The 15,710-nt window shown below is 48.8% G+C and overlaps 1 protein-coding gene and 1 long non-coding RNA gene across 3 annotated transcripts in view; one reads left to right on the top strand and one right to left on the bottom strand.

Annotated features, from left to right (window-relative positions):
* LOC309523338 overlaps positions 1–15,710 on the top strand; it is an 892,159-nt gene that overhangs the window by 517,454 nt on the left and 358,995 nt on the right. The window lies entirely within an intron of this gene.
* LOC309523294 (UDP-N-acetylglucosamine--peptide N-acetylglucosaminyltransferase 110 kDa subunit-like) overlaps positions 1–15,710 on the bottom strand; it is a 116,594-nt gene that overhangs the window by 10,247 nt on the left and 90,637 nt on the right. For both annotated transcript variants that reach the window (XM_082207071.1, XM_082207070.1), the window contains exons 16-17: positions 11,985–12,155; positions 11,749–11,865 (exon numbers count right to left, since the gene is read on the bottom strand). In XM_082207071.1, coding sequence (XP_082063197.1) covers positions 11,749–11,865; positions 11,985–12,155 — 288 coding nt within the window. The remainder of the gene's footprint in view (positions 1–11,748; positions 11,866–11,984; positions 12,156–15,710) is intronic.

Raw genomic sequence — 15,710 nt, 5'->3', positions numbered from 1 at the left:
CTAGAGTTCAGAAAATAGTTTGTAAAGGATCAACTTTCATCATTTAAAATTGTTGAACCCCCTTCGGGAGCAGGAGAAGAGTGCAAAGAAAAGTAATTTTCCACCGTCTTGAACCTGGGAGCCGGGTGTCAGGACTGACGTTTTTTGGGAAGCTCATTGACCATAGACAAACGTCTTTGACAGATAGTTAAAAGAAGAGAAACATAGTGATTCCATTGTTCTCCTTCGCATTTTAAAGGAACAAATATTGACAAAATATCTGAAAAAGGAAACTTTGTTGTTAGATCTGCCTTTAAAAGAAAAGAACAAATAGAAGTTCTTCCCCTAGAGGGAGCCTGTGAAACTGTTACTAAATTTGAAATGGGGAGCTCTGCAGCTGCAACAGATTACAATCGTGGGAACAGACTTCTGACCTTGCAGAACAATGTATTCAGAAGCTCTGGTGCGTGCTCTCTGTAAAACAAGTGCCCTATTGGATCAGCTACATGAGAAGACGGACTTGATGACTGTTGCGATCGAAAATTTTGGACAGGTAGTGGGTAACTATATAGAGCCCACCCAGGAATCAAATCAGGAGTGTGCTCTGACAGATCAGATGAGGGAAGAAGATGTTGCTGAACCTCGGATGCCAGAGATGGAGGGAGTTGTGGCCCAGCAGGAACATGAGTTGTTGGATTTGATAAATGAACTTGGAAAAAGCCAGATTTGGAGAGATAAAGTTTTGTTTGGTTTGGAAATGGGGGGTTGGATAGACCCCCCTATGCAGGGATGTTTTGACTTTCCAAGTCTGGCAATGGGCCGCAAGATGTTTGGGGTTGTGAGGGCTCTTAATTCTGGAGGGACTTTGAAACATGTTTCTAAATACCACATGGAGTTTAGTGTGGACTATGGAAAAGGGGAGCGGGACGCGGGTGGCGCTGTGGGCTAAAGCCTCAACGCCTAGGGCTTGCCGATCGAAAGGTCGGCGGTTCGAATCCCCGCGGCGGGGTGCGCTCCCGCTGCTCGGTCCCAGCGCCTGCCCACCTAGCAGTTCGAAAGCACCCCCGGGGGCAAGTAGATAAATAGGTACCGCTTACCAGCGGGAAGGTAAACGGCGTTCCGTGTGCGGCTCTGGCTCGCCAGAGCAGCGTTGTCACGCTGGCCACGTGACCCGGAAGTGTCCCCGGACAGCGCTGGCCCCCGGCCAATAGATGTGAGATGGGCGCACAAACCCCAGAGTCTGTCAAGACTGGCCCGTTCGGGCAGGGGTACCTTTACCTTTACCTTTATGGAAAAGGGGCTGATTTGTCGAGAAGGGTCAAAAACATTGTCAAGCTGGAGTTCCCACGAGTGAAAGGAGCAGGAGACAAAGTAAAGTACAGGTATAAATATGAAGAAGAGCCGCGGAAGGGACATGGAAGATACTTAAGGGCCTTGGACATAAGATTACCAGGTTAATGCGCCAGATTGATGGGATAGAAAGGACTGACAAAACCCGGGACCAGGAGGAAGAGACGCTGGATGAAGATTGGAAGAAAATTTGGAGAAAAAAAAATTATTAGGATTGTTTTACAAAATTGATGAATGTTAGAAAAATGTTGGAACGAAATTATTTGGCTTTAGTAAAAATGTTAAAAGAATTATGTAAGAATATGTTATGGTTATGAGAAATTGGTATAAATAAGATGCAAGTTTTAAGTTTTAGGGTTTTTTATAGTAAGATAAGGTTAAAATAGACTAAGGTAATGAAATGACAGAATATTAGGAAAAATGGAAAGGATTTGCTGTGATAATTAACAACTAGGATACAAAAAAAGGGAGGAGTGAGGAGGTCAATGAAAGAAGGTAATGACAGTTAAGAATTTGAGAATATTGGATTTGTTTTTAAATTTCTGTGGCTTTTTTTTTTATTGTGCTCTGTTTTGTTGATATTTTTTGACTTTGATTTTTACTAATTTGTATTGTTTGATTGTGGTTTGTTTTTCTTTTGTTTTTTTCTCTTTCTTTTTCTTTTTTGTTTTTCCTGTAATTTTAAAATTCTTAATAAATATCATTTTTTTTTAAAAAAAATGTTATTTCCAGTTCATTATATATCATTTCCCAAATTTTTAAAATCATCTTGCAATCTTTTGTGAAAAAACCAGAAGCTTTTTCATTAGGTATTTTAGGACAAGAATTGCCGGAGAAAAATTGGACGTTATTTATGCACCCCACGAAAGCAGCAAGAATCCCAATAGCACAAAACTGGAAGACAGGAGAAAGACCATCGAGTGTCAAGAAAAACTGGTGAATTACGCAGAGCTAAGAAAGTCAGTAGACAAACTGCGTGAAATGGGCAAGAGGGACTTTGAAAAAGAATGGGAGCCTTTTACAACTTACTTGCAGAAAAAAAAACACAGAAAACCATGGACTTACTGGCAGGATTTAAATAAAACATTTACAACTTCATTTCCAGAGAACAATAAATACCGTATTTTTCGCTCCATAAGATGCACTTTTTCCCTCATAAAAAGTAAGGGGAAATGTCTGTGCGTCCTATGAAGCGAATGCCGTGGTGGAGGGACGGATGGGAGCCATGGCTACCCTTCCTTCCCTCCTCCGTGGCTAGCTTTAAAGCAGCAAAGCAGACAGGAGCCAGAAGGAGGGACAGATGGCAGCCCCTTCCGCCCCTCCTCCCAGCTGTCACGGCTCCTGTCCCGGCGTCTCCTCCTCCTCTTTTTGCTCCAGTTCCGGCGTCACCTCGGAGGCAGCTGCCCGCCACAGGCACGCACAAATGTGAGCTCTCCCTCTCCCTTCCTTCCCTCTTCCAACTTGAATAAAATATTGGGGGGGGGGGACAGGTAAGCCCCACCTCACATACCATAATTCAGCCTTTCTCAACCTGTGGGTCCCCAGATGTTGTTGAACTACAACTCCCATCGCCCCTATGTTTATTAAATAGTTTAGTACAACATTTGATTCAGAATATTTTTTTCTTGTTTTCCTCCTCTAAAAACTAGGTGTGTCTTATGGTCGGGTGCATCTTATAGAGCGAAAAATACGGTATAATGGGATAAAAGAACATTATGTATAAACAGCAGAATGTAACATTTGGTGCAGGCATCCCCAACCTGCAGACCTCCTGATGTTTTGTCCTACAACTCCCATGATCCCTAGCTAGGAGGACCAGTGGTCAGGGATGATGGGAATTGTAGTCCAAACATCTGGAGGGCCGAAGGTTGGGGATGCCTGATTTGGTGTAACAAACCAGAAATGGAAGTTGGGGGACGTTGACAGGGAGGAGGGAAATGGGAAAACGAATGCTAAGTGAGGATGCTGAATATTTGTTAGGAGGAAAGAAAATCATCATCAATCTTTATTACGGTCCAGAGACCCAACAAAACATTACAAATCAATACACAGTTCATACAGCCTACCTCCAGGTTAATCAAGCATTTTGTTTAGAATATAGGGCTCATTTGTTCTTGCAACCACCGATAAAAACTTTGCCACTGCCAACGTTCTAGCTTTTGTCCGGTCTTCCAGTAGGAACCTGACATAGTGAGCCTCTGATTTTCCCGGGAAAGGTACCAGCAAGGGTAGTATCAGTTCAGCCCTGGCCTGCTCATACTTCGCACAATGCAACAAAATATGATTTATGGAATCGATGTCTTGAGCACACGAGCAAAGTCTGTCCTGGTAGGGAACGCCTCTCAACCTACCATCCAGCACTGCAGAGGGGAAGACATTTAGTCTGGCTTTGGTGAAAAGCCTTCGATAGTTAGGTACTGTCAGGTTTTTGATGTAAGATGTTAACTCAAAGACATACCCATATTGAACTCTTGCTGCCAGCGGACTACAGACTGCGTGTGATCGAGATAGCAAGTCACTGTGTGCATTGTCCCATAATCTTTGCTTTAAAACCTTTTGGGCGCCTTCATAACCCAGGTAATACAGTTGGGGGGGGGGAGAGACAGACCAATAGAGGTGGCTTTTTTAGCCATGGTTTTCTGCCATTTGCTGACAAATTCCTCATTGGTCAAATGTTGGTACAGACCCTTCCCTAGATTAAATACTGAAATCCTAAGCCAATGTTTTAGGGCAGCCCACCACGCTCTAGCTGAAATTGGGCATTCACCAGCTTCCAACAGAAGTACGGAGTTGGGGACGCAGTTAGGTACCTGCAGCAGAGATCGTATAAATCTTGCCTGAAAGCCATCGAGCTTTGGCAGGTCCCCATTATGCCAGACATTTACTGCATACAGGAGTTGGGAAACGGGCAAGAAAGAAAATCAGTAACAATTATTTTTTAAAAAATAATAATTAAAGGGGGGGAAGCAACTGGGTGCTGGCCCATTTGTACCACAGTGGCACCTCGGTTCCCAAACACCTTGGGACTCAAACAACTTGGAAGCCAAGCGCTGCAAACTTGGAAGGAAGTATTGCGGTTTAGAATTTTTTTCCGGAAGCAGAACATGCTCCGATTTGAGCGCGATGCTTTAGATTTGAGTGTTCTGCTGAGGTCTGTTTTTGACGTCTTTTGCATTTTTGTTTGGGCGGCGCTTTTGTTTTTGCGAATGGGTGGAACCCGGTTCGGCTACCAATTGTGCGACTGCCGTACGTTGCTGGCTGATTGCTTTCATTTGATGGATCCATGGTCTCATTCAAGAGTAAAATTCATGTTTAATTGCTATTTTAGGGGTTTGCTTTTAAAAGTTTGGAACTGATTAATCCGTTTTGCGTGACTTTCCATGGGAAAGCACACCTCGGTTTTGGAACGCTTTGGTTTTCGAAGGGATGTCCGGAACAGATCAAGTTTGAGAGCCAAGGGACCACTGTATATGTATAGCTTGGGGGGGGGGGGGAGGAAGGAAGCTGCATCATTACAATGATCATCATCAACAACAACAGGCATCCCCAACCTTTGGCCATCCCAATGTTTTGGCCTACAACTCCCATGATCCCTAGCTAACAGGACTAGTGGTCAGGGATGATGGGAATTGTAGTCGAAAACATCTAGAGGGCCGAAGGTTGGGGATGCCTGATCAACAACATCATTTGGATGTTGCTGGATTGCAACTTGCACACCCTTGACCAAGCATAGGCAAGTGGATCAAAGCCCCCCCTCCAAGCAATGACTTTAGCTACGGATGGATGGATGGATGGACTGTGACTGCGGAAATGGATCAAAGCCCCCCTCCAAACAATGACTATCATCAAAGCAGGTCAGAAAACAAATTATTAAATTTTCATCACCTACAATACTGTCTTATTTATTTTAGAGTACAGTACATGGAGTATTGCTTTCATTTTATGAATCAATGGTCTTGTTAGAGAATAATAATAATAATTTATTATTTATACCCCGCCCATCTGGCTGGGTTTCCCCAGCCACTCTGGGTGGCTCCCAATCGAATATTAAAAACACAATACAATAGTAAAATTCATGTTAAATTGCTGTTTTAGGGGTTGCTTTTCGAAGTCTGGAACGGATTAATCCGTTTTGTGTGACTTTCCATGGGAAAGCGCACCTCGGTTGTGGAATGCCTTGGTTTCGGAGCGGACTTCCGGAACAGATTCAGTTTGAGAACCAAGGGATCACTGTGATTTTAAAAGAACCATCTTGCATTGGGCCACGATTTTAAAAGCCATGGGGGAAAAATAGATTGAAAAAGCTGCTCTTTATTGTATTTTAATCTTTTGCTGGAAGCCGCCCAGAGTGGCTGGGGAAACCCAGCCAGATGGGCAGGGTATAAATGATTTTTACTACTACTACTACTACTACTACTACTCATGTGCTGGTCCGATGCCTGTGGGAAAGCTCTTCTCTTGTGGATAATGTGCTTTCTCTTTTTTCTTTAAGTTTTTTCTTTTCAGTTTTTTGTTTTTTTCCATACACTGCAAACATTTTCCATATATACAGTGAAGGGAAAAAGTATTTCATCATCATCAAACCTTTTATTGGCATCACATACAAACATCCAAAACAAATCAATAGAGAATCACCACTTCCCCAGTGGCACAAAACATTTGCTAAAAGAAAGGAGGTAGAGCAGTCTATCGTCACATCTCTAGGTCTCCAGGGAGATGCAGTGTATTTCGACGACAAAAAACCAAACAGAGATATTTAGCCACTAACTTGGTGAGCTCCTAATCATTCACCAGTAATAGAAAATGTATGACCTCCAACTCTGGTTTCCATTTGGGGATACAGAGTTGATCTAGAAATTGCTGACTGAGATCAGCATATAGTTTACAATTAAGAACCATATGTGGGGCGGGGCCTGAAGCCTCATAAGGACTGCGTGCTGCTTGCGGCCTGCTGCCCAGGAGGACTCCCCTGAGTGAGTGCCTGAGGGCCCTGCTCTTGCCACTTACCATCTGGCCTGGGGCGGGGCCTGAAGCCTCATAAGGACTGCGTGCTGCTTGTGGCCTGCTGCCCAGGAGGACTCCCTGAGTGAGTGCTTGTGGGCCCTGCTCTTGCCACTTACCATCTGGCCTGGGGCGGGGCCTGGGGCCTCATAAGGACTGCGTGCTGCTTGCGGCCTGCTGCCCAGGAGGACTCCCTGAGTGCTTGTGGGCCCTGCTCTTGCCACTTACCATCTGGCCTGGGGCGGGGCCTGAAGCCTCATAAGGACTGTGTGCTGCTTGCGGCCTGCTGCCCAGGAGGACTCCCCTGAGTGAGTGCTTGAGGGCCCTGCTCTTGCCACTTACCATCTGGCCTGGGGCCTCATAAGGACTGCGTGCTGCTTGCGGCCTGCTGCCCAGGAAGACTCCCTGAGTGAGTGCTTGAGGGCCCTGCTCTTGCCTGCTCTTGTCTGGCCCAGGGCGGGCCCTGACAGGCCTCACTAGGACAGTTGTTATTGCCGGAGAGGCACAGAGTGTTTTTAAAATTTTCTTTGGATTTTTTGTATGTGGGGGGTGGGGGTGGGATGGATGTTTGGTTGGGCTTGGGGAATTATTTTTAATTTGATGTTTTTGTAATTTTTACATATTTTTTGTTTGTATTGTTTTATTGGTTTTGTTTGTTTGTTTAAGATGTTATTTTGTTCTTAAGGGGAGGGGTCAGGGCTGCCAGGGAGTGGGCCCCACCCACAAAACGGCTGGGGCATGTTCCACGGGGGGGATGCACTGGGACAATGGATCTCAGTGATCACGGGTAGGAGGAGGAGTTACGCTAAGACTAGACCATGTCATTACAGAGGGGGCAGGTTTAGTCGTTGTCTGAGGACTATTCCTGCCTCCGGGTCTGGTCCTGACCGGATGGATACTAGAATCAGCAAGGGATACCCACATGACCTGAAGGTGCTGCTGTGCAATGCCAGGTCAATGATTCATAAGACCACTGCCATCCATGACGCGATCATGGATGGAGGACTTGACCTGGCATGTGTGACAGAGACTTGGTTGGATGAAGCAGATGGGCCTGTCCTTGCCGCTGCTTGTCCACCAGATTTCTCTTACGCACAGCAACCCAGGTCATGTGGGCGGGGAGGGGGGGTTGCAGTGATTTTTAGGAAGTCATTAGTTTGCACCAGGCGTCCTATTGGGAAGACCCAGTTTTCTGAGTGCATGTTCTGGAAGTTGGGCAATAGGGGCAGTACAGGATTCCTTTTGGTGTACCGACCTCCCCGCTGCACCAAGGATTCCCTGTCCGAGCTGCTTCAGGTCGTGGTGGATGTTCTCCTGGAGACACCTAGTTTGGTCGTCCTAGGGGATTTTAACATCCATGCCGACACGACCTTACAAGGGACCGCTCGGGACTTCGTGGAAAGCATGGCCTCCATGGGGCTGTCCCTGAATAAGTTTGGCCCAACCCATAGCCGCGGACATGCCTTGGACCTGGTGTTTACCTCTATGGATGTTGGTGATCTGACACTAAGTAAAAGCGAAACGAAAGAAGTGCCATGGTCAGATCACTTCCTGGTGCAACTGGACTTCTCCGCGACCCTTCCCCTCTGCAGGGAGGTGGGACCAATTCGGATGGTCTGCCCCCGCCACTTAATGGATCCAAATGGTTTCCAGAGAGTGGTAGGGGATGCTTTATCCCATGTTGATGGCCTTTCAGCTGAGTCCCTGGTGGCCCGCTGGAATGTGGAGTTAACCAGGGCTATTGACTGTTTGGCTCCGAAGCGCCCTCTCCGATTGCATGGAGCCTGGACAGCCCCGTGGTTTTCCACGGATCTGAGGGCAATGAAACAATCGTTGAGACGGCTAGAGCGCCGGTGGCGGATAACTCATTCAGAATCTGACCAGACACAGGTTAGAGCTCAACGTCGAGCCTACCAAGTGGCGATAGCGACGGCGAAGAAGAATTTCTTCACCGCCTCTATTGCATCTGCAGAAAACAGCAGCAGGAGACTTTTTCAGGTGGTTCACAATTTAGCGGAACCACCTGCAACATCGGGGCCCAGTTCGGGCCAAATGTTCTCCTGCAATGATTTTGCAAAGTTTTTTGCAGATAAAATCGCTCAGATTCGGGAAGAAGTAGACTCTACTGTGGGAGCAGGACCGGGGTGGGAGAGTGCTAGAGTTCTGTCTAGTCAAGTTGAGTGGGATCAATTCCAATCTGTTACCTCCGAGGATGTGGACAGGCTGCTTGGACGAGTGAAACCAACCACCTGTCTCCTGGATCCTTGCCCATCCTGGCTTATAAAAGCTAGCCGGGAAGGGCTGGGCGATGGGCTTCGTGGGGTGGTGAATGCTTCCCTCCGTGAGGGAGCCTTCCCAGACCCGCTGAAAGAGGCGGTTATCAAACCGCTTCTTAAAAAAACATCTTTAGATGCGGCCACGATGGCCAACTATCGCCCAGTCTCAAATCTTCCATTCCTGGGCAAGGTGATTGAGCGAGCGGTTGCCGAACAACTCCAGGCACGCCTGGAAGAAGCGCACCATTTGGATCCCTTCCAGTCGGGATTCAGGCCTCACCATGGGACTGAAACTGCCTTGGTCGCACTGGTTGATGATCTCCGGCGGGCTAGGGACAAAGGTGAGAGCTGTTTCCTAGTTCTGCTGGATCTCTCAGCGGCCTTTGACACCATCGACCATAACATCCTTCTGGACCGTCTAGAGGGGCTGGGAGCTGGGGGCACTGTCATACAGTGGTTCCGCTCCTTCCTCCTGGGCCGTGTCCAGAAAGTGGTGGTGGGGGATGAGTGTTCAGACCCCTGGGCTCTCACTTGTGGGGTGCCTCAGGGTTCTGTCCTCTCCCCCATGCTTTTCAACATTTACATGCAGCCGCTGGGAGAGATCATCAGGAGGTTTGGGCTGGGTGTTCATCAGTATGCAGATGATACCCAGCTCTACCTCTCTTTTAAATCAGAACCAGTGAAGGCGGTGAAGGTCCTGCGTGAGTGTCTGGAGGCGGTTGGAAGATGGATGGCGGCTAACAGATTGAGGTTGGATCCTGACAAGACAGAAGTACTGTTTTTGGGGGACAGGAGGCGGGCAGGTGTGGAGGATTCCCTGGTCCTGAATGGGGTAACTGTGCCCCTGAAGGACCAGGTGCGCAGCCTGGGAGTCATTTTGGACTCACAGCTGTCCATGGAGGCACAGGTCAAATCTGTGTCCAGGGCAGCTGTTTACCAGCTCCATCTGGTACGTAGGCTGAGACCCTATCTGCCTGCGGACTGTCTCGCCAGAGAGGTGCATGCTCTGGTTATCTCCCGCTTGGACTACTGCAATGCGCTCTACGTGGGGCTACCTTTGAAGGTGACTCGGAAACTACAACTAATCCAGAATGCGGCAGCTAGGGATCATATAACACCGGTCTTGAAAGACCTACATTGGCTCCCAGTACATTTCCAAGCACAATTCAAAGTGTTGGTGCTGACCTTTAAAGCCCTAAACGGCCTCGGTCCAGTATACCTGAAGGAGCGTCTCCACCCCCATCATTCTGCCCGGACGCTGAGGTCCAGTGCCGAGGGCCTTCTGGCGGTTCCCTCATTGCGAGAAGCAAAGCTACAGGGAACCAGGCAGAGGGCCTTCTCGGTAGTGGCGCCCGCCCTGTGGAACGCCCTTCCAGCAGATGTCAAAGCGATAAACAACTACCTGACATTCAGAAGACATCTTAAGGCAGCCCTGTTCAGGGAAGTTTTTAACGTGTGATATTTTACTGTATTTTCGGTTTTTATGGAAGCCGCCCAGAGTGGCTGGGGAGGCCCAGCCAGATGGGCGGGGTATAAATAATAAATTATTATTATTATTATTATTATTTCCACCAGGTGGGCTTCACATGGGCAAGTTCTTTCTCCTTTCACCCTGCCTGAGAACCTTCTCCAAAGGAGGTTGGATGGATTTGAATTAAACCTGGCCAGTGAAAATGCCCTTTTTTCTTGAGGGTTAAGCAAGGTAATTAATTCAAGGTAAATATGGTTAATTTCATGTGCCCAAGAAAGTTGAAAATAAAGAGGGGAACACATTTTCTCTGCTGCTACTGTTAGTTCTTGGCGTTCCATATCCCACAATCTAGTTTTTATTATAGCCTTGGCAGATGGTAGGGACATCAATCGCAAAAGTTCCACTGACAGCCCAAGTTGCTATACCTTCTTGTTAAACTGTTGTAGCCCTGGGGAAAGCAAGGGGTCTAACAAAACTTCGCTGAGGAGAGGATCTTTATCTGATGTAAGGCAGATGTTTAACCAGGATAGAAGAAATCTCGCCCAGGTGACAGTCTCTACCTTGTGTTGACCTCCCTCTAGACACAGGGCTGCATAGGGTACACAGCGTGGGACAGTGAAAATCTTGAAGAGAAAAGCTGCCTGTAGTTGTTCAACCAACTGGGTAAACCCTGGCAGCCAGACTGGAATACCAGAGCGCAACTGAGCTGTAATTTTGGCGTTGAAGACCTTAAGGGCAGAAGGGATATGCAGTCTATTTTTATTATTATTATTTTGTAAAATAGTGTTTGTTGTATTGAAATACAATACTTTTCTTTATTCTTTGACTGTACTTTTCTTTGCATTTTTTCCTTTTTCTCATTTACCGTATTTTTCGCCCTATAGGACGCACTTTTCCCCCTCCAAAAATGAAGGGGAAATCTGGGTGCGTCCTATGGGGCGAATGCAGGCTTTTGCGCACCGACCCCTCTCGCTCTCCAGGCTTCAGGAAGCTCTGCGCAACTCTCGGGAGACTGGCTCCGAGGGTTGCGCAGAGCTGCCTGCAGTCCCCGGCTCAGCACAGCTCTGCGCGGCCATAGGGAGCGGGGCGCTAAGTCCCGCCCCGCTCCGGATGGCGGCGCAGAGCTGCCTGCAGTCCCGGGATCAGCGCAGCTCTGCGCGGCCACCAGAAGCGAGGCGCTAAATCCCGTCCCGCTCAGGATGGCGGCGCAGAGCTGCCTGCAGTCCCGGGATCAGCGCACTTCTCCCCATCGCCAGCCCCACAAGCCCGGGGGACAGCGGGGAGGCAGAGCGTGGCTTCCCACTGTTCCCCGACCTGGTTCTTCCAGCCCCGCACCTGGGGGGGAAATAAAATTTTTTTTCTTTATTTCCCCCCCCAAAAAAAAAACTAGGTGTGTCCTATGGGCCGGAGCATCCTATGGGGCGCAAAATACGGTACTTTTTCCTTCTTTCTTTTACTGGATATTATTCTTTATGTATGGTTTTGTTTTGATGTATTTACTTCGCAGTAAAAATATAATAATAATTGTTTGAATTTATACTAATGTGATATATTTGTTACTAGCTGCCCTGAGCCAGGTTTCGGCCAGGGAGGGCGGGATACAAATAAGTTTATTATTATTATTAGGAGCTAGACTCCAAAACCACCTACACACGCCCAAATTTTCCTGACCTTCACTATTTTCACATCAGGCAGGCTGTCGAGGAATGCTTTCAGGTCGATGCCGTTCAAAACAATTCGGTTGTCATAGATATGCCCATTGGATTTGAAGTCAACGACGGCTTTTTTCTGAAAGAAATATGTACAACGTGTCTGAAAAAACGCGACAATTTGGATTTGGGCCTTTTTCCAAGAAAAAAGACGGTAGTAAAAAGCAGACTGTTCCCACTTGCCCTCTTATCAAATACCTTCAGGTGTGGGAACATATTCGCGTGATCGCCAATGAAGAAGGTATTGGGCATGTAAGCCAGTTTTTCGGAATACTGCTCCGCCACTTCCACCGGGGACGTTTCTTGGTCAGTGATAATATAATCCATGAATAAAGCCCCGCTGGTTCCCGGGTAGCCCAGCCACATCGCCTGGAAGGCAAACAAATGAGGGTTAATAATAATAATAATAATAATAATAATAATAATAATAATAATAATAATAATTTATTTATACCCCGCCCATCTGGCTGGGTTTCCCCAGCCACTCTGGGCGGCTCCCAACAAAATATTAAAATACAGTAAGGCAGCGAAACAAGATATCCAAAGCTTTTTATTTTTTAACTTTATTGAAATTCATGAATGAACACACACACACACACACACACACACACACACACACATATATGGTCCAGTAGCACCTTAGAGACCAACTCAGTTTGTTCTCGGTACAAGCTTTCGTTTGCATGCACACTTTTTCGGATACACTGAATAATAATATAAACAATATAAATATAATATAATTATTAATATAATAATGTAAATAATATAAAGAAGAAACTTAGTTGGTCTCTAAGGTGCTACTGGACATTCAAAATATATATATATATTTCGACTGCATCAGACCAACACAGCTACCTACCTGAATAAATAATATACACACTCCTAATTCAACAAAAAAAGTAAGTATCCATGTACAAATCTTCCTTCTATGAATTGGCAAAAATTAAGCTTGGGTTAAATTTGTGCAGTCTCCTTTTTCCAATCCTTTTCCTAATGTTAAGCAGACTTCCTATCATTACCCGATGCAAAGTTCCTTTCTAGTGTTGAAACCCAGCCAGATGGGTGGAAGATTTATATATATAACTATTATTACAGTGGTGCCTCGCAAGACGAAATTAATTCGTTCCGCAAGTCTCTTCGTCTTGCGGTTTTTTCGTCTTGCGATGCACGGTTTCCCATAGGAATGCATTGAAAATCAATTAATGCGTTCCTAGGGAAACCGCCTTCAGACCAGGTCCGGGGACAGTCTGTCCCCGGACCTCTTCTGAAGGCTGGGGGGGGGGGCAAGGGCTTTTCTTCCCACCCCCAGCATTTTAAAAAAACCCTGGGACAGCGGAGGACTTCTCCGCTGTCCGGGGCGATCTTAAAATGCTGGCGGGCGGCATTTTAAAATCGCCCCGGACAGCGGAGGACTTCTCCGCTGTCCGGGGCGATTTAAAAGCCCCTGGGAAGGCAGGCAGGGGGGACAAAGACTTTCGCCCCCTGCCCGCCTTCAGAAGGTGTCCCCGCCCCCCCTCCCCACTTCAGAACAGCTTTCCGAAGTGGGGCGGCTGGGGCAGGTGTCCCCGCCCCCCCTCCCCACTTCGGAACAGCTTTCCGAAGTGGGGCGGCTGGGGCAGCTGTCCCCGCCCCCCCCCCGCCCCACTTCGGAACAGCTTTCCGAAGTGGGGCGGCTGGGGCAGCTGTCCCCGCCCCCCCTCCCCACTTCGGAACAGCTTTCCGAAGTGGGGCGGCTGGGGCAGGTGTCCCCGCCCCCCTCCCCACTTCGGAACAGCTGCAAAAGACGTCCGGGGGAAGCGGGGAAGCGAAGCGCTTCGCTTCCCGCTTCCCCGACGTCTTTTGCAGCAAGGGGCTGCAGGGAGATCGCTATCTCCCCCCAGCCCCTTGCTTCAGAAGAGGTCCGGGGGAAGCGGGAAGCGAAGCGCTTCGCTTCCCCGCTTCCCCGACGTCTTTTGCAGCAAGGGGCTGCAGGGAGATCGCTATCTCCCCCCAGCCCCTTGCGATCCTCCCCCGGCTGGAGAGGTGACGTGCGCCTATGGAGGCTCCTGCCATAGGCGCACGTCACCTCTCCAGCTGGGAGAGCGCGCGCGGGGCTAAAGCAGCCCCCTGCGACCCTCCCCCGGCTGGAGAGGTGACGTGCGCCTATGGCAGGAGCCTCCATAGGCGCACGTCACCTCTCCAGCTGGGAGAGTGCGCGGGGGGGGGGGGCTAAAACAGCCCCCTGCGACCCTCCCCCGGCTGGAGAGGTGGCGAGCGCCTATGGCAGGAGCCTCCATAGGCGCACGTCACCTCTCCAGCTGGGAGAGCGCGCGCGGGGCTAAAGCAGCCCCCTGCGACCCTCCCCCGGCTGGAGAGGTGACACGCGCCTATGGCAGGAGCCTCCATAGGCGCACGTCACCTCTCCAGCTGGGAGAGCGCGCGGGGGGCTAAAGCAGCCCCCTGCGACCCTCCCCCGGCTGGAGAGGTGACACGCGCCTATGGCAGGAGCCTCCATAGGCGCGCGTCACCTCTCCAGCTGGGAGAGCACGCGGGGGGCTAAAGCAGCCCCCTGCGACCCTCCCCCGGCTGGAGAGGTGACGCGCGCCTATGGAGGCTCCTGCCCCGCTCGGGATGGCAGTCCCGGCAGGGCAGACAGCTCTGCGCCGCCATCCCGAGCGGGGCGGGACTTAGCGCCCCGCTCGGGATGGTGGCGCAGATCTGCCTGCAGTCCCAGGACGGCAGACAGCTCTGCGCTGGCATCCAGAGCGGGGCGGGACTTAGCGCCCCGCTTGGGATGGCGGCGCAGATGTGCCTGCCGTCCCCGGAGGGCAGACAGTTTTGCGCGGCCATCTGGAGCGGGGCGGGCTTCTCCCCCGGCTCCCGATGGCAGTGCAGAGCCCGCGCTGATCCCGGCACGGCAGACAGCTCTGCGCCGCCATCCCGAGCGGGGCGGGACTTCTCTGCTGTCCCGGGGAGATTTTAAAATGCTGGGGGTCGGCAGCGAACGCTTCGCTCCCGCCCGCCAGCATTTTAAGATCGCCCGGGGCAGCGGAGAAGTCTCCGCTGTCCCGGGAAGGCAGGCGGGGGGAGCAAAGACTTTTGCCCCCTGCCGGCCTTCAGAAGAGGTCCAGGACCTCTTCTGAAGGCCGGCTGTGGACGAAAGTCTTTGCTCCCGACCGCCAGCAATTTAAAACAGGTCCCCGGAGATTTCCCTATGGGCTTTCGTCTTGCGAAGCAAGCCCATAGGGAAATTCGTCTTGCGAAGTGCCTCCGAAACAGAAAACCCTTTCGTCTTGCGGGTTTTCCGTCTTGCGAGGCATTCGTCTTGCGGGGTACCACTGTATTATTAATGTACTTCATTGTTACCTTATTCTTTCTGTATTTTCCAATACGTTCTTGCAACAGTTTGTACCCTTTACCTTATTTCTCCGCTATACCTTTAAACAAGGGTCATTTGAACGCTGCCATCGATATTATACCACTATTATATTTCTATAAGTAAATCTTACACATTTCCCATTTTTTACTAAATTATTGTTTTGTATTGCCTCTCAATCTCTTGGTTATTTGCGCCATTTCCATGTATTCCTGTAATTTGAATTTCCAATCTGATAGCGTCGGGACTGGTTCCCCTTTCCAATTCATTGCTGCCAATGTACTGGCCGCAGCAGTGGCATATAGAAAAATTTCACTCAATTTTTTTGAAATATCCTTACCTAAAATACCTCTGGCAAGATATCCAGAGTTTGCAAAAAAACACAAAAAACCTAAGAGCTTCTTAAAGAGGACCGTGTCTTCCGGCAAGAGCTACACAAAAGGCCACAGAAAGCAAGATAGTCGATCACATAATTAAGAATTATTGATTTTCCAATAAAAACATCCAGTTAATATATCCAATCATAATACTCCAATTAAAATAAAAAACTACAATACAAAAGACCAAAT

This window comes from Podarcis vaucheri, assembly GCF_965113315.1.
Source record: "Podarcis vaucheri genome assembly, chromosome: W".
Classification (NCBI taxonomy): Eukaryota; Metazoa; Chordata; class Lepidosauria; order Squamata; family Lacertidae; genus Podarcis; species Podarcis vaucheri.
Note: the sequence above shows the minus strand (reverse complement) of the source record. Positions and strands in the feature narration are given on the sequence as shown.